The sequence below is a fragment of the Fusarium phalaenopsidis genome (genome assembly GCF_050370095.1).
Source record: "Fusarium phalaenopsidis strain FUZ10S chromosome Unknown contig_32332, whole genome shotgun sequence".
NCBI lineage: Eukaryota > Fungi > Ascomycota > Sordariomycetes > Hypocreales > Nectriaceae > Fusarium > Fusarium phalaenopsidis.
Genome location: NW_028145391.1, coordinates 2,756,155 through 2,774,095, shown reverse-complemented (window position 1 = coordinate 2,774,095; position 17,941 = coordinate 2,756,155). Strand labels below are relative to the sequence as shown.

At 55.0% G+C, this 17,941-nt stretch overlaps 4 protein-coding genes across 4 annotated transcripts; 1 reads left to right on the top strand and 3 right to left on the bottom strand.

The window, feature by feature from the left end:
• Positions 1 to 318: 318 nt before the first annotated feature.
• Positions 319 to 1,820, bottom strand: LRP88_13843 (stearoyl-CoA 9-desaturase; the record flags this gene model as incomplete). Its single annotated transcript, XM_083250199.1, has 2 exons — positions 319 to 1,454; positions 1,529 to 1,820. 2 exons carry the CDS (start codon positions 1,818 to 1,820, stop codon positions 319 to 321), a joined length of 1,428 nt encoding a protein of 475 aa, XP_083094533.1.
• A 3,706-nt stretch (positions 1,821 to 5,526) lies between these two features.
• LRP88_13842 (protein kinase family protein) lies at positions 5,527 to 8,681 on the bottom strand (the record flags this gene model as incomplete). Its single annotated transcript, XM_083250198.1, has 2 exons — positions 5,527 to 7,698; positions 7,746 to 8,681. The coding sequence occupies 2 exons, from the start codon at positions 8,679 to 8,681 to the stop codon at positions 5,527 to 5,529; spliced, it is 3,108 nt and encodes a 1,035-aa protein (XP_083094532.1).
• A 4,149-nt stretch (positions 8,682 to 12,830) lies between these two features.
• LRP88_13841 (Lon protease C-terminal proteolytic domain-containing protein) lies at positions 12,831 to 16,251 on the bottom strand (the record flags this gene model as incomplete). The annotated part of the gene is made up of 2 exons (XM_083250197.1): positions 12,831 to 12,995; positions 13,054 to 16,251. The coding sequence occupies 2 exons, from the start codon at positions 16,249 to 16,251 to the stop codon at positions 12,831 to 12,833; spliced, it is 3,363 nt and encodes a 1,120-aa protein (XP_083094531.1).
• A 1,143-nt stretch (positions 16,252 to 17,394) lies between these two features.
• On the top strand, positions 17,395 to 17,901 carry LRP88_13840 (uncharacterized protein; the record flags this gene model as incomplete). Its single annotated transcript, XM_083250196.1, has 1 exon — positions 17,395 to 17,901. One exon carries the CDS (start codon positions 17,395 to 17,397, stop codon positions 17,899 to 17,901), a length of 507 nt encoding a protein of 168 aa, XP_083094530.1.
• Positions 17,902 to 17,941: the final 40 nt, after the last annotated feature.

The window sequence follows — 17,941 nt, the reverse complement described above, 5'->3', positions numbered from 1 at the left end:
GTTTTGGCATCTTGCGCCGTGTTGTTATTGTTAGAGGTCAAGTACTTAGTCTTGAAACAAAAAGAAAACCCCCCAACGCCATTCTTCATGAGTCGATTTTATGATTTGCGTCAACGTGCTGTGCGCTTGTATCCTCCAGGGGCAGACGGACAGGGGTGCGGGGGTAAGATCGTCCAAGCATGTGATCTGGCTGCCAGCGACAACTCCCCACACCCTCTCTCAACGACATGCCTTGGCATGAAGCTGCCCCTGCTCCTCAGGATTGCACATTACTCGATTATTCCATTCATCCTCTCGTCGTTAAAAAAGCCATCTTGCTTAGGCAGCGTCGGCGCTGGCCGCAGGCTGGATGACCTTGGTGACCTGGTTGCCGGCACGGATAATGCGAGCGCCAGCAGAGTCGTTCATGTAGGTGACGTCCTTGTTCTCGAACTGAGCGCGCTTCCAGACCTCAACCTCACAGCCGCCGCGGAGAACACCAACACGCATAGTAGACAGAAGGTTATGGGCGGCGTTGGAGTGATTGTAGACACCACCGTTGAAGATGGCGGTGGCATCCTTGCCAATGGCCGAGTTGATGAGAGCACGGCCACCGGGGTGGTCCTTGATGAAGTCGGTAACGTCGTGGATGACACCGGCAATGGCGACGAGACCCTTTCCGTTCTTAGAGTCGGCGACGAAGTCGTCCCAGTCGACAACAGGGAGCTGGTCGAGGGGAATACCCCAGTCGAGGGTGGCACGCTTCTGGTCGAGCTTCTTCTGGAGCTGCTGGACGCGGCCCTTCTCAATCTCGTTCTGGCGGAACTGCTTCAGCTCGTAGGCAAGACCGAGCTGCTTCCACATCCAGATGCTCCACTTGGTAGGGTCATACTGCCACCACTCAATAGCGTTGCGGTAGTCCGAGGGGAACTCGTGGTGGAAGTTGTGGTAACCCTCACCAAGAGTGACGATGGCGGTAATGACGTGGTCACGAGGAGAGTTGCGGTCGTCGAAGGGCTGCTCACCGAGCCAGTGGGCGAGAGAGTTGACGCAGAAGGTAGCCTGCTGGACGAAGCAGACACGGAGGATACCAGCATAGACAAGGCCACCCCACCAGTCACCCCAGCCAAGACCAGCAACGAGCATGGGGAAGCCGAGAGCCATGAAGAGGACGCACTTGATGTAGTTCTTGTGCTGCCAGACGACGACGGCGTCCTCGTTGAGATCGGTAATGTCGGTTCGGCCCTGGCGCTTAGGGTTCTGCTTGAAGACCATCCAGCCCATGTGGGAGTAGAGGAGACCCTTGCGGACAGAGTAGGGGTCCTTGTCGGTATCGGTGTAGCGGTGGTGCACGCGGTGACCATACGACCACCATCGGATGGAGCCCTGGACGGCGCCAGCGCCGACGGCAGCGAGGTAGATCTTGAGGGGAAGAGTGCCCTTGTAAGCGGAGTGAGACCACATACGGTGGTAACCTGGCGAATTGTGAGTATTCAGTCTTGTTTGGATCCGGCCAGAACGATGAGCGTCCTGACAAAGCGAAACTTACCAGCAGTAATACCCAGACCAGTGTTAACGTAGTAGATGACAGCCCAGATGGCGGTCTTGAGCTGGAGAGGAACCCAGTAGGCCGAGATGAAGCCAATCATGGGAACGATGACAACGAGAGTGGTGTTGAGCCAGTTGATGTGCTGGTGGATGTTCTTCCAGGTCATCGGGACGTCGGAGATATGGACCTTGTTGGCGTTGCTCTTGGGGGCACCGGATCGAAGAGGGATGTAGTCCTTGGTGCCATCAGGGAAGGCCTGGGCCTGCTTGCCCGCGGCGGTGGACGACGACATGTTGATGGTTGTTGTCCAAAACGATCTCTATGTGTTGAAGATGGCGATGGCAAGTGTCGTCGGGAAGAGAGTGCCCAGCACACACGAGAACCAAGAGGAGACGGCTTCTCGGAGGAGTGAAGGGGGAAGGATGAGCCTTTTGTTAATGGCTATCCTAAGAAGATGATGAGGATGAGAGGAGGATGAGGGTCTGAGGAGGGAGGTTGGTCGAGAAGGCGGTTGGGGCGGAGGGTTCCAAAAGGGCTTTATATCAGACCCGACCCGGAGCCGGGCGAGGACTGGACTGGATGGGATGGATGAGAAAGAGACCGGGGGGTGTGCGGGTGGGTGTGGGAATGGGAGGCGTGAGACAAGTGGAGGACGAGTGGAGGTTTCTGCGGCGGGAACAGGCCAAGCGGCCAAGCAGGAGGCACAACAAGGAGCGGAGGAGGCGAAGAGAAGGGGAGGAAAGGGCACTGTCGAAGCAAGGGCCCTTGTTCAAGGTTGAGGGCAGTGGCGGAGACGATGCGATGGATGGATGCTGAGAATCGAATCGACGTGCGTCGCAGAGGACAAGGAACTGCAGCAAGGAACACAGGTGATGGCGTCAAACAACCGTTGCCCTGTATCCAGATGACCAGTCCTGCTCAAGACCACATGCTCCGTACCTACACCAGGTCTCTCTCGCTTGATCAATCAGATCAACATGATCAGTTGGGGACGGACTTGAAAGATCAAGTTGGGGCGGAGGTTTCCCTGTTCTGTTGGAGTTTCCTTGACTGGCACGCGCTGTGTCCCTCTCCGAACCCGACCCTCCACACATTCTCGTCTACACACATTCTCGAAAAGCATGAGCCTCGGTGATTCACTAACACGTCAAGAAGCCGTTGCTTGTGAAGATTGATGAGGACCAAATGGTGAGTTCTCGTGATTGTCAGCCATGACCCTCCCGTTTCACTGTGTGATAAGAGGTTGAACTGTAGCGCAGGGCCCCCATTGGCACACCCCTGCCGTTTGTGCATGAACAGGGTAAGAAAAATCCATTGGGGATGGACGGACGGAAGAGAGAAAAAAAAAAGAGAGAGGCTCAGAGCAAATCCTCCTGCGAATGGCCAATGCCACTCCCGTCTCCCTCCGTTCCGGCCGCCTCCCGGCAACTCCAGGCCCAAGCCAGGTCCCATCAGGAATAAAATGGATATGGGTACCTGGTCGGTACACTCCCGAGGGTTGTTGGCTGGGCCATCTCAGTCACTAACACGGAAGCTCTTGGTCAAGCTAGGGGAGGGATTGGCAGCTGTCGGGCTCGGGGAAAGCGAGACAGTATGGACTGCCGGAAGTACCGATCAGGTAGCTTGATTAATCTAGAGCTGCGAATTTGACCATCCGAGCGGCAACAGCGAAATCCCATTTTCTACAAGCCAGGAATGCGACCCTGTCACAACCTTTGACAGCCGCCGCGATTCTGATTATCAACCTGAAGTCCCCTATCCCCGCTCCTTGCCTTGACAGATGCCGAGATCTCCCATACCCCGAAGTGAAAAGGGTAAAAAAACGTGTGATGCTCAAGAATCAGCCCATGATTGCGAAATTCGCCGCTGGGTATTCGACAATTGCTGGGAGAGGGACAGAGGAAAAAAAGAGCTGGGCCAGGTACACGACAGGGGGTGAAGCTCTTGTCGACGTCAAACCTCAACACCTTTTTTCGAATGGATGATGTGCACCCCACCCCTTCCCCAACAACTTTTTTTGGCGGCTGCCCTCCCCTCCAATCGCTGCGGGGCCCGGGCGTCCGTCCGGTTGCCGTTGGAGGCAAAGCTCGGTACCCTTGCCAGATGGAAAAGTACCACTGCGCACAAATCTGGTGTGCTCGGTACCTCGCCTACGTGCCACGGCACATCTCCTCTCTCACCTAACCCTGGGTCGGGCAACGCGCCAAAGAGGAGCCGGTGCGTGCCTTGCAGGGGAAGCTCCCACAAAAGTTGATGGAGCCGCCTGGAGCTCCATAGCCATAGCCCGGTGGTTGGTGTTTTTTTTCTTCTGTTGCTGTAGGGCTCGGGCATGGAGCGAGCTTCAAAAGAAAGGGTCCATTTGTCGAGAGGCGATGCTGACCATTTGCCGGAGGGGGAGTTTTGGGAGACAGAGAGACAGACTGACAGAGAGAGTCCAGGAAATTATGGGCCGTGTAAGTCAGTCACAATCAGATACACACCATGATTTACGTGGCGAATTGACCTCAATTGGGATGTTGACGTGTGAATCCCATATCCTCTCAGCTCGTTGAGAGCGCCGTTTCCACATCCGGTCATGCCGAGGCTGAGACGCACGCTTATCTACAAGATCTTGCCAACGCTTCAGCATCACAAAACGTTGTCGCCCAAATGCGTCGCCTGCCAACGTCACCTCGGTCAGCGTCCATTCCAGGCATTCCATACAACGTAGATAGCAGTAGAGCTTGTCACCTTGGCTGACCTTGACATCACCGCCCCGAACAATGCCGAGAGTCATCCCATTCAGAGCATCATCATGCCATCGCCATGTGCCGTCCTTGAATAGCCGTTGCAACAGTCAGATCCCCAAGATTCATCTTGAACCCAACGGCCAACCGAGAGAGCTGTATTTCCCAACCTCAATCCCGGAAAGAAGCAAAACACCCTTCAAGACTCCAGCCCTGCCGCGAACTCATGGTCCCCGCCCTCACAGGATACCACCTCTTCTCCCCAGATCGAACCATGCCTCGGCCCATTTGCTTCTCCCGTGACATGATCTGCCCTTCCTCTGCGCTCTGAGGTCTCATCTCAATCATGTACGTATTCACAGTTGGGGCGGAGAGACCTGTCCATCCCCTGTTGCCGTCCTCCCGTTGTGCCGACGGGATGCTGTAGCACAGCTTGCCTTGCAACTGACAGGGGAAGTACGTACCGAGGAACCAACCCTCGCTCTCCCCCAGCTTTTTCCCCAACAGAAACGCAAAGATCGGGATTCGCCAAGCCTAGAATTGCCCAATCGCGCCCGAGTCCATTACAGATGGATCCCTTTTTTCGCCTCTTCTTCTGTCCTCCACTCCACGTCCCTTGTTTTTCCGTCCTTGACCGTCCATGAGTCTTTGTCTTGATGGATCCATTGTCAGGCAAACAAAATTCTTCCTTGAAAGCAAGGTTCAACGCCTGTCACGTGATACCACCATCACTTCCTCCTGTCAGCTTCCAGAACCCTTCCATGGCGTCGGGTGGCGCACGCTACGTATCGCGCCGTTTCCATTGAGCTTCCAATTGACAACCGCCCCTGCGTCAGAGCCACGAGCTTTTTCAACCTCTTGTCGTTTGAACTTCCATCCCATCTTGAGCCACTTACTCAACGACAATCTATATCATCAACTCATAGTCTTCTTTTGTTGAGCTTATCTACCACCGGTCATCTCTCTGATGCCTATATGGCACACGGCACGTCATATCAAACCTCAGTTACAGTACCAATATCGTCTGTTAGTCCATCTTTTTTCTTTTTAACATCATCACTACATATTATCCAATACAGTACTATCAGCAGCCCCTCCTTCACCGCCGACGCCATACAACAAACATGTAAAAATCATGATACCGATCTTCGCGCCCCAATATGCAAAATGCCTGCCGGTTGCCCGCTAATACACATGAGAGAAAACTAATGCTATCAAGACAAGATCATAAAAGGAAATTCAATCTTCGCCAAACCAAATCGCAGACATTCATCATGCTCCAATCAGAGGCTTCGTCGCCTTGAGTTTGTCGTCAATCGTTTGCTTCTGCCGCGTCGTGTCCTCGTCGTCAGTCGTCAGGTGCGCCGCCCCAATCCCTGCCAATGCATCCGTCGTCTTGATGTCGCCTCCGGGTGTTGCTTTTGCCGTTAACTTGTCCACACTTTTGGTATCCAGCTCTGTCTTAGGGAAGCCCGCAGTCTCACCGTCAGGGCCGATTGTCTTCCCCTCGACCAACTTGTCCCTAGCATTCAGTTCCTTCTCCACGGGAGCATCGACAGTCTTGATATCAATGCCGGCTATTTTGGGCTCTCTTTCCTCGCCTACGCCCTTCACACCCAACTCTTTCTTCTCGCCACAACGATTCGTCTTTGCTTGGTGAGTCTCAGGTGCTGTGATCCCGTGCGTTTCCGCTGCATTTTGCTTCACCTCTGGCTCTGCTGGCAGTTTCTCCGAAATGCCGTTGCCCTTCTCAGGCAGCATCTCAGGAAACTCTGTTTTTTGCCCTTCATTGGCGAATTGGACCTCTTTCGGTCTACTGTCAGTTTTAACCATTCCTTCGGAACTCTTGCGAGTTTCCTTCTCCAACTCCTTTGTTTCCTTGGCTCCTTCGCCTCCCACTTCTTGTGTTGTTCCATCAAGCGGGTTCACGGCCAAAGAATTGTTTCCTTTTCCTCCAATCGCGTCATCTCCGACCGGCTCTTCATTTCTGTTGCCGACTTCCGTATGGGTACTGTCCGAGATAGTGTTTCCTGGTGGCGATGACTCTTTCGAGCCGGCATTCGCGTCTCGGGGGAAAACTTGCTGTCCCATGCCACCTTTTTGGCATGATTCCTCCCTCGATCCCATCTGGGCCTGGATAATGCTCGCAGCAATCCTACCCTCAGGGGTATCCAGGAGATCCACGCCCCTGTCTGGGCTTGGGGTCGAGGTCGACGTTGCCGGCGTTTCTCTCTTCTCTATGGTCGAATACGGTGCCGTGGCCCCGTCGGATTCCATAAATCCTGTCTTATCGGCAACAGGTGTCTCGTCGAGGGGCATGCCGTCAGGTCCCACATCGCTGTACGATGAAGGTATGTCCCGATTCGCTGCCCAAGCAGCAATGTCGTACAAACCTCGCGGGGAGTCGCATCCGTCATAGTTGCTCGGCAGGGGGCTTGGGGGTGATCGTCCACGTGTGTAGTAGTACGGCTCGTATCCAATGGGGCTTGCGTCTGTGTATGGCCGGCTCACGTAGGACCAGTCGCTGGGTGGCTCAACCGTCTTAATCTGGGGAAGGCTGTCTGGGTGGTACCCGTCAACGAGATACTGCTGCAGTGTGTAACCTTCGTCAATTGTCGATTGCGGGGGGTTCAACTGTCCGCATTCTTTACCATCCCCTGGTCGTGGGAACATGTGCAAAAGAGCAGACGCCTGAAGCCGCATTTTCGGATCATCACTCAAGCAAATCTCTGCCATTTGCCGGTACCAATCTGGGATGTTCACCTCGGGACCAAGTATCAACGGTCGCCCTTGGGCTTCTGGTTCATCCTCCTGTGTTGCCAGAGCCCACAACACCATGCCAAGCTGGTAAAGATCCGACTTGACGCCAATGTACATAGTAATCCGCTGGTTGCTCTCGATGAGCGGCGTGGCTTCTGGGGGTTCCCATCCGACTGGGCAACCTCTCCTGTTGATGTCAATGATCTTCGCATCGCCGTACTCGTCGATGACAATGTTGGACAGCGTGAAGTCGCCTTGTACAAATCCTGACTCGTGGATGTCGGACAACCCTTCAACAATTTGCCGAGCCCACCTCTCGCGTGTTGACCACGGAAGGTCGTAATCGCCGTCTTTGCAGTGCTCGTAAATGATGTCAATGAGAGCTCCCTGGTCGGCGTAGTTGATGAGAAGTCCCTTTACGTGCTCATCGTGATCGTCCACTACGACACCATAGAAATGGATGACGTTGCGCGAATGGCGGAGGCGGTTGAGAGCGTTGACTTCATACAAGAACTCATCTATCGTGTCAGGGCTCGGGATTTCCTTCTTGATCAAGGTATGACCATTAACATTGACTTTATAAACGAAGCCTGACATGTGCGAGTCAAAGACGATATCCTTTTCCCGAATACGCCTGCAACCAAGGTGCTTGATCTGAGCAACAGTCGGGTATTGGATGATTTCCTATCAGCAGTTAGCATTGTTTGGGGAATGTCTCGAGATGTACCAACATTGCCGTCCTCAACCACATGAACATGAAGTCTCCCATCAGTCGTCTGAAGTTTCAGATTGGTCACAGTGTCGTAGAATTGAATGTCTCGTAGGCTCTCCCGGATAGCCTCGTAAATCTTGGCGCTCTTGTCTCGTTGGTAGTGAGTGTGAATGAGGTCCATCTCCAGCGAATTCGGAGGAGCATCTCGGTAATCGAGGGAGATGGTTACGCGCCGCCAAATGTGCTCCTGCTCCCGATATGTGACGAAGAACTTTTCCCTTCTCGAACGATCCCGGAAGTGCATGCTGAGATTTAATATCCAGGTCTTCTCGAGCTCCTCGCGAATCAGAGCTTCATACTGGGATGCCGTTATTGAATGAGTGTCAGCCGTTGAGAGATTGTCTTGAATGGCACACTCGTCGGCCAGTGTAGCCTCGTCATCCCTGTGCACAACTGATTCAACCGGTTCCTGGATTGGCGCATCTGCAACAGGACTGGATGGTAAGGAAGGTACAAAACGAGGTATCTCGTCCTGCGGGGAGCCGAGGAAGCTTGGGGCGCTGACCCGGGGATTAGTCGCGGGCTGTGAGGTTGATGATGTTCGGGGTCCATGAGACCGGCGGTCCATGGATACAGCTCTCCTCTCATCTGGCGTTGGCTCGATGGGGGACAAGTTGGTCCTCCGTTCCGATACTTGGCGCTTGAACGTCTGGGCACGGGGAAGACCCGGCACGACCCTCCGGGACATTCGGCGAATCAGGCCGCCCTTGTCCGAGTCGGCCGAGTCGTTCTCAGGCGCGGGACCGGCAGGCCGCTCTGTCGGCGGCGAGGGAGCCTTGTTGCTACTCTGCCGACCAAAGAGTTTGCGAAAAAAGTTATGAGTCCCGGACAGCGCAGATGGCTGGGAATGGGGCGGCGGCGGCGGCTCAGACGCTACAACGCCCGCCTGTGCCATGGCCGCGACAATGCGACCAGATGTCTGTTGCTGAGCTCGAGGTGCAAGTGACTGTCAACACCGCAATGCTATGGTCGAGGCTAATAAGTCAGCTCGATGTTGGTATGAGCTAGTGGGCTGACGGCTGCTCTGTGGCAAAAAGTAGGAGTCTGGAATAGGGAGGTTGGAGCAGATGCATGTGCCACGAATGCCTTCGTATCGTCGTCGTAAAGCGGATTCTATGTGGGAAGGCGAATATGGGGATAGTTGGTATGCAGTTGCAAGAGGGTAAAGAAGCTGGCATGTATGCCGTCCAGCAAAAGATGATGAGGCGAAAAAGGTGCACTGACGAGAGCTGGAGAGGCCGCACGGCCCCGTCAATCAAAGAAGCGGTCTCTCGGTGAGAGGAGTAGAGTAAACAAGCTCTGCTTGACCCATCCAAGGGCAAGCGAAGGTAAAACAATTGCTTGGTCGGCACTGTCGCCGCGACTAGGAGGCTGGGATGATACAACGGTCGGTGAGAAGCGGGTCCTCTGGATGAGCGGTCGAAGTCGCGGGGAGCGAAGCCGGAGGCGCAATGAGGTGCTAGAATGGCTGTGGGGGCATGGGTGAAATAAGAATGCGTGATGGTCGAGGACGGCTTCCTACACGGGGTGTAAGTGAAGGGTGCCCGTGACAGCAAGACGCCTTGAGAAACAGAGGTTGATGAGTTGCGATGAAAGCCCTGCTATATTAAAACGACCACGACAGAGAGTCCAACACCTAAAACGGGCGCCGGCGGCGGCAATGGGAGTGGATGTGGGAGGCTATGACTGGACGTGAGCTTGGGTGGGCTGAGTGGGTTAGTGCGGGTTGGTGGGCTTCTAAGTGCGGCGGGAGGACACGGGGGGGACGGGCGGAGCGGCGGAGGCGCTGGGCTTTTGACCTTGGGCCTTCATTTTCTGGGTCCGTTTAGCAGCCCGAGCCACACTGAGAAGGTAAGATTGCCCTAGAACGCCCTGATGACGCTCTGGTCGGACCGCCCTGCTCAAGGGGCTGGGTCCTGAGAAGTCTCTGGGCGCGGTGCTCACTGGCCAGCAAAGCCACCACTGTCCAGGTGTCAGCGCAGGGCTGTGGCCATCCATTGTCCGTCCATTGCCCCAGACTTGCCGAGGACTGTCAGGGGTCTTTGCTTGACTGAACGACATCTCTGGATGATTTTGGGCCTGGGCGTCGAGACCTTGATCCATCCATCCCACCATGCCGGATCTTCCATGCTTCATGGCCAGCCAAAGGACCCTGCCAGTCTGCCGCCTGTCGTCTGTCGCATGTCGGCCATGGTCTGCCTGCGGCTGCAGGAGTCATACTTCCAAGAGAGACGGTGACGCTCGACGGCTCGCCGGTGGGGAACAATCGATGAGTTGGCCCCTTTCAGATGCCCTGGTCTCGTCCCATTTCGTCGACGCTAAGACGTTTTGCTGAGCGCAGGGGGAAGCGGTGATGCATCATCATCAGGCAGACTTTGGTCGGGCACAAAGAGACATGAAGACGGTTGGCGCTGATTTTGGGGGTTGGATGTAGGAGGGAGATGCAAGAGAGGGCGCGACTATCTGCGAGCGGGTGGTTGACATTGAGGTCTTTGTCAGGGGATGGCAGGAAAGTGCAATTGTATCATACCTTCCTCAAACCTATCTACCCAAGGCTAGCAAGTATCGTCGGCAGGTAGCCGGGAGTGAGGCAGACAAGGAAGGTGCAAGCCAAGAGCAGCATCACGAATTGGAAGCTGCAACCGTCTGCATCGCGACTTCCTGCCTACAGTACCTTACCTGCCGAGTGGCCTTGCAATCACATCTGCCCACAATGCCGTGTACAATCATCATCGCCATCTGTTCAGCATCTTGGTACCTACACCAACAGCCCCAGACTCGTCATCCACACAACACATTCGATCGAGCATCTAGGCCCGCTTGAACAAAGAGTGTGGACATGCCATCAGCCAAAGACAGTGCAGAACATGGAGGAAATCCCACGCAGCCGGTACCGCGGGGACCGAAAAATCAGGGACGTCCTGCGCGTCTTTTTGCCGGGCAAGGGCATGTCATCCTGGCTCCAGCTGCTGACCTCCATCGAGGCTCGAACCATAGAACGATCTGATCGCTTTGCAGGGCCAGGCCGACTGCATACGCAAGTGACAACGCCATCTAGTTGGGCTTCTCACTCACACTCGCTTACCGCCCAACCCGATAACTGGGCACCTGGTTTCACACCTGTCCAGTTGAGACTCTAAACGATTCGAAATATGAGGCGAGCAGAATCAAAGGCCAGGTCCAAGTCTTGAAGGCCAATCGAGCACCGACTGACTGTCGTCTGCCGACAGTACACACGCAACTGCCAAACATGCATGCTGCATACGGGTGAGGACGGCCGTTATGAAGGGCACTGCATACTGTGTATCCGACGTCACGGATCAATGATCAAAGACGTCGAACAGGAGAGGACGCTCATGTGTTCGAATTGACCATGTTTGCTCGGCGTGGCGGTGAATTCTCCGATGATAAAGTGGCCACGATGACAACACAACCCACATCCTGAGTTGTCAACTCGGATACGCCTCAATCAACCCTCGAATGCCTCAGAAACTAGAAGCTGGCAACTCCCGTGTTAGACGTCACGTTACCCCTGTTTGCCCGTCCAGAAGCCGCCTGATTCGCCAATTGCGCCGTCACAGGCTCCTCGGTGCCCAATGCGACTTCGTCTTGACCAATTCAATGGTTCAAGCAACACAGTTGTTCAAACATGTGCACACCACCAAGCACATCTCTCGATGGGGAAATATCTACAGCTTGTGTTGGGCTCTGGTGGCCCGTCCGCTAGCCCTCTTTCCTCTCATCTCAGCTCCCGTCAAGCCTGTCACGTCACACAGTACAGGAGGCATTCTTTGCTTCCCGCGAACAGACTCTGCGGCTGCGGCCTGTGGTGAGGCCCGGTCCACACCTAAGCTCACTCCCAAGATCAAGGCCATCAAGGGGAAACGTGTGGGGTCAGGCATAAGTGCAGCATTCGCTATGGCCCGCTAAGGAGCGTGGGACTGGCTCTAGTGAGGCTGCTTGGGCTTGACAGGTTGTCGGTTCGCCATGCAAGCAATGGGTCTGCATCTCACTCCTTGTTACGAACTGGCTTCCAGACCGCTGAACCGGGCCTCTATTGGGTGCGGCCTTCCCTTGCCTTGGACCATTGTCGCATACCAGCGGGGCTGGATTTGAGCCGCCTGACCTTGTGCCTCTCTCATTTCTCCGAGTCGCTTGTAAGCATCTCGCGGAAGAATGTCGTGGGACGTCATGAAAGGACACGACCATGCAGCATGCGCAGCTTCAGCAGACAGACAGCATCTCATCTTGTCCTCAGCCAGCCAGTTCCCGTCCTCGCTAGGCTCGTCCCGCGCTTGACCCCACAGATCCCGCGCCGTCAGTGACGGGATCTCCAAAAGCCTTGGCTAGGGGCCAGGATCAGGTCTCTGGGGAACCATTAGGGACATCCGAGGCAGATGGCTTAAACGTTAAAGGGCGTTTGGCTTCCGTTTGGCGGCGGTCCATTGGGCAATGTACCAGCACCCAGCCGTCTCAATTTCCCTGCCGAGATCCCTGACACTGGTTACGCCTTCGGGCTGCAACCACATTGCGGGCCTCGGAAATTTTGCCTGCCAGAGAAGGGTTGCCATCACGTTCTTCTCCGCGGGATCAAAGACCATGTCGTCATTGCTGATTCAGGGGATGACGATGATTGAAGTCAGAGGTAGAGAGAGAAGACCTCTCCATTCTCCACAGGACTTGTCAATCCCAAACTCGCTGACAACAACTCATAATGTGCCCAATGAGGGGATTCAGGTAAACAGTATGACGTCGCTTTTCCTATATGTACAATTGCACATGGAGGCGTCGCCCACGTGCTGGCATTTGCTCATCAGCTGCTTGTCTCCAAAACCCGCTGATGCATGCTTCTAAAAGTACAAAAGTCCACAGACTGGTAATAACAGAGTAGGAGTCTTTATATCGTTTCCATCTAAGATTCTTGCCCCCCGGTGCCCAAACGCCCCTCAAATCATGCATACCCTGCAATTCCTACATTGATGCCATGCTTTGCGCCCCCGTGTCGATGACATGTTCTTCACCTCGCCGTTTTGTCTGTCGGCGTCTAGTCTTCCTCCTCGGCGGACTCGGGGTTGTTCTTCTTCTGCTGCTCCTCCCACTCGCGGATCTTGCACTTGTTGGCCTGCTCGCGGTCAAGGTTGGGGAAGACGAGGTTGAAGACCTCGGGGTACCAGGCCACGGGATGGCCTTGGAGACCTTCCTTGATGTTCTATTGAGAGTTGTTAGTCAGGGGTCAGAATTATAGTAGAAACATAGCGTAGACGTACCTCAGGCAGCTCCAGCCAGTCGGACATGTTGTCCTTGGGGAAGATGATGGTCTTGCAGCCAGCGCGACGAGCGGCAACAGTCTTCTCACGAAGACCACCGATACGCAGCACCTTGCCGGTAAGGGTAAGCTCACCGGTCATGGCGACGGTCGGGTCAACGGGGGTGTCGAGGGCAAGGGAAAGGAGCGAAGTAGCCATGGTGATACCAGCCGAAGGACCATCCTTGGAGACGGCACCATCAGGAACGTGAAGGTGCATCTTGGCCTTGTCGAAGAAGTGGTTGTCGGGGAACTCCTTGACCATGAAAGCCTTGGCGAAGGAGTAGGCGATTGTGGTGGACTCCTTCATGACGTTCTTGAGGTTACCCGTGATCTCGAGGTGCGGCCGCGTCTCTGGTCGGAGGGGAGCCTGCAGGATCGACTCAATGTACATGGCAGCGCCACCAAGCTGTGTCCAGGCGAGACCCATGGAGACACCAGGGGGGCTGACGTCGTACAGACGATCCGAGGTGAAGACGGGGGGGCCAACGTAGTCGTTGAGGTTGTCCTTGCCAATGACGACGTGGACCGAGTCGGGAACCCGGAGAGGCTTGCGGGGCTTCTCCGTGGCCGTACCAGTCTCACCAGACTCGGAAGAGCTCTCCACGTCCGACTCCTTGCCTGTGCTAGCCTGCTCCTCCTTCTTCTTCTCGGCCTCCTCGAGCGCAGACTTGCCCTCCTCGGTCAGGGCGTCCTCCTCTGGGAGAACCTCCTCGCCGAGCTCTTGGACGATCTTGAGAGCAGACTTGCGGTAGACCTTTTCGATCTGCTTCTTGAGGTTTCGGACACCAGACTCGCGGCAGTACGACTTGATCAACTCCTCAATGGCCTCCTCACTCAGGATGACGTCGGCATTCTGAAGTCCGGCGGTTTCCTTAGCAGCGGGAGCGAGGTACCGTTGGGCGATAGCCATCTTCTCATCAGCAACGTAGCCCGAGAGGGTGATGATCTCCATTCGGTCGAGCAGAGGTCGGGGGATGGTGTCGGTCATGTTGGCTGTGCACACGAACAAGACCTTGGATAGGTCGACGGGCACATCCATGTAGTGGTCCAGGAAAGAGCTGTTCTGCTCAGGGTCCAACAGCTCCAGCAGTGCAGATGAGGGGTCGCCCTGGTATCCTCGGCCAATCTTGTCAATCTCATCGATCAGGATAAGAGGGTTCTCAGTTTGACACTTCTTCAGCGCCTGGATCATACGACCGGGAAGGGCACCGACGTAGGTCCTTCGGTGGCCCTTGATCTCAGCAACATCGGTGAGACCTCCGACACTGAATCGGTAATACTCTCGGTTGAGGGCTCGCGCAATCGACTTTCCGATACTGGTCTTGCCCACTCCGGGAGGACCGACGAAGCAGAGGATCTTACCCTCGACAGTGCCTCGAAGCTTGCCAACCGCGATGAACTCGAGGATACGATCCTTGACATCCTTGAGACCGTGGTGATCCTCGTCCAGGATCTTGACGGCGTTGGGGATGCCAAAGTTCTCGGCGCTCCTCCGACCCCAGGGGATCTGCGTGAGCCAGTCCAGGTAGTTCCTCGTCACGTTGAACTCGGAAGCAGCAGTCTCAAGGTGAGCAAGCTTGTTAAGCTCCTCGTCAAAGACCTTGCGCACGGCATCGGGCATGGCGAGCTTGTTGGCCTTCTCCTTGAACTTCTCAACCAGCTTGTCCTTGCCATCCGACTCGAGGCCGAGCTCGCGGCGAATACCCTTCATTTGCTCCATAAGCCAGTACTCGCGCTGCCTCTTGCTGATCTTGTTCTCCACATCCTTACTGATCTTGGACTGCAGCTGGGCATTCATGAGCTCCTTCTTGAGCACCACCAGGGCCTTCTGCATCCTCTCCTCCACGTTGAGACATCCCAGGACCTCCTGCAGCTCCTTCTGCTCACCCGACGACACGGCGGCGGCAAAGTCGGCAAGCTTGGCGGGTTCTGATGTCACGTTTCCGGTGGACTGGCTCATGGAAAAGGTCGAGATTTGGTCACGGAAGAGGTTGTTCATTGTGGCCACCTCCTTGAAGACGTTGACGATCTCGTTGGTGACGGCGCGGATAACAGGGCTCTTGGGGTCGTATGGCTCATCGACAAGGTTCTCGACGTTGACCAGGCTGACGGGGTATCTCTTGAGGAACGAGGTTGGCTCGTACTTCTCTGCGGTCTGGTCGGGCTTCTTCTCCACAGCACTCTCCTCGAAGCTGGCGACGACATCGCCCTTCTTCTCTTGCGTAGCCTCCTCCTCGGCGGGCTTCTGGGGAATGGGTTCGGGTGTAGGCTCGGTCTTGGAATCGGTCTTCTTGGCAGCATCTTGACCACCGGGAGGCAGCAAGCTGGATAATCGGATACGTCGATGAGGGTAGAGGATGGCGGTCAGAGCTCCCTCTTGGCCGTGGATGGGGAATGCACTTGTAATTTGGGCAAAGACTCCCACGTCGTAGACATCGTCGGGGTTTCGGATTACATCCTCGTCCTCATTCTCGTCCTTGAACAAGAAGGCGCCGACATAGGGCTGACCACGCTTGATGGACTCGGTGATTGCGTTGGCCACATCGGGGTCCTTGATGGTAATCGCCTTATAGAAACCAGGGAAGAGCGGCCGTCGGGCAATGGGGATGGCCAAGACCTGGGGATAGACCTCGGGAACGACAGGCTTCTGGAGGGCCTTCTCGGCGGACGACTTTCGACCGCGTCGGCCTCCGTCACCGCCGTCGCTCCCGGAACCAGATCCTGCAGAACCTCCAGCCGCGCTCCCGGCCTTTCCGTCTTGTGATTGACCTCCGGCGTCATTCTTGCCAGAGCCGGGCGAGTCAGGCCCTGGATTTCTCGATTCGGCCGAAAGCTTGTCCTCGGCATCCTTCCGCTTGTTCTCCAGGTTCGCCTGGGCCTCCTCCTCGGACAACGGCTCGGTCAATGGTTCTATGGCGGACTCGAAAAAGCCCTTGTCCTTGCTGTCCTTCTCCTTCCCGAGGCGTGCGGCCGTGGAGAAGGCGGCGGAGGCTAACCGCGGCTGAATGGCGGGCAGCCGGCGAGCGCAGATGTGACGGTTTCGGTAGGCGGGTGAAGAGGTCCATCGAGCGGCGATGGCTTCGGAAGAGACTCGGGATGCATGGGCGGTAGAGCGCTCGAGGATGAGGCGGCCAGAGAGGCGTGAACGCGGGATCATGTTGGGCGTGGTCTAGGCAGACGAGCGAGGACGGAGCTGGAGATGATTAGAAGCTAAGAGCCCCGCGATGGGCCGTTCGTTGGAGGGAGGGGAACAGGACAATTAAGAAGAAGAATTATGAGATGAAGGAGAGAAAGAGGATTTAGAAGAGATTCTATCAGGGGTGGCAGGTAGAGGTTCTGTTGGCCGCAATTGTGCGCATCGCCGCTTCGGCTTGGCTCAAGTTGTGGTGGAGGCGACTTAATAATGTCTTATGGCGACGTCGGACTTAACGTCGACATCATCCAAAATTTCGAGTCGAATGGAACAGAACCATGAGCTTCCATCGGGAGAATATCGGATGCCGAAGCTGTTGCCCACTTGCCCACTCGTCGGCCAATCTCGGCTTTTGATGGCGGGTTTCTTATCAGATTGCGATATTCGGTTATCGGGGCTCGCGTGCCGTTATGGTGAGGATAGAATCAAGGTATAGACGGAGTATATAGTGGTTTTACTTATCATGGTGGTTAATAGTGAGGTTTCTTTTCGTGGTTGTCAAGCATATCAAGTTGAAGCATCATTACTTAGTGCAACATGATATGATACTCAATCACCTTGGACATGTGAACAGGACCATGCCAGAGATGGGAAATCTTCATTTCTATCTATGTTTTTTTTTTTTTATAAAGGAAGGGCCTGTTTTCACTTTGGGGCTTTCTTCTTTTTCTTCTCGAGGAAATGATCTCACATTGCATGTGTCACTCTTTGAAGTCGCATTTCATAATATGTGAAAGAGTCGACGTTGTTGTATTCAGCGCGCAATTCAATGCTATTTCCCCCAAAAAGATCATAAACCACCTTTTAAATGTTCAATAAGTCATATTTGCATCAAGTGAATAGAAAAACAAACTGAGTTCAAGAAGGATAGCATGTCTTGCAAAAGTAAACGAAACGAAACGGGAAAGAACGCTGCCATCACCATCATGGCTACCCTACACCTTCTCCGCAAACTCAATTCAGGCATCATTTTCTCATCTTCAAGCCCGAACACTGAACTGCCATCATCAATAACAGCCGTCCAAACTTGCATGCTCCAGTCTCCATTATAATCAGACTTATATAAACATCGTCAAGTCGATATCTTTCTCGCAACGACCCGCCGCCATGTCTGACGACGCTGACGTTTCGACCTCCATCAAGAAGCTCACTATCACAAGCAACAAGGAACCAACTCAAACCACAAAGCCCGCATCAAAGAAAAAGGCAAAGAAAGTCGTGGCAGACTCATGGGAGGATGAAGACGTCTCCGACTCCGAGCCCGAAGCAGACTCTGACAAGGCTGATGAGCTGACGCCCAGCACAACGCCTGCACCACCACCTCCGACTCCCATGTCGCCCGTTGGAGGGTCGGCGTGGACGCCCCCAGAGGATGCGCCCGGTCCCAGAGTCGCCGGAGAATCAGCCAAGCGACCCGAGAAGACGGACGCTGTGGCCCGACGCATGATTGCTGCCGGGCTGGGCCTCAAGGCGCCCAAGCAGACTGAGGAGCAGCGGGCTTATCAGAAGAGCATCCGCGAGCAGGAGAAGAAGAAGCGGGAGCAGGAGCGCGAACAAGAGAAGAAGCGACAAGAGGAGGCTGACAAGGCAAAGGCCGCTATCTGGGATGACTAGGCAAGGCTGGCCCTAGACAAACATCACATAGACATGGTTG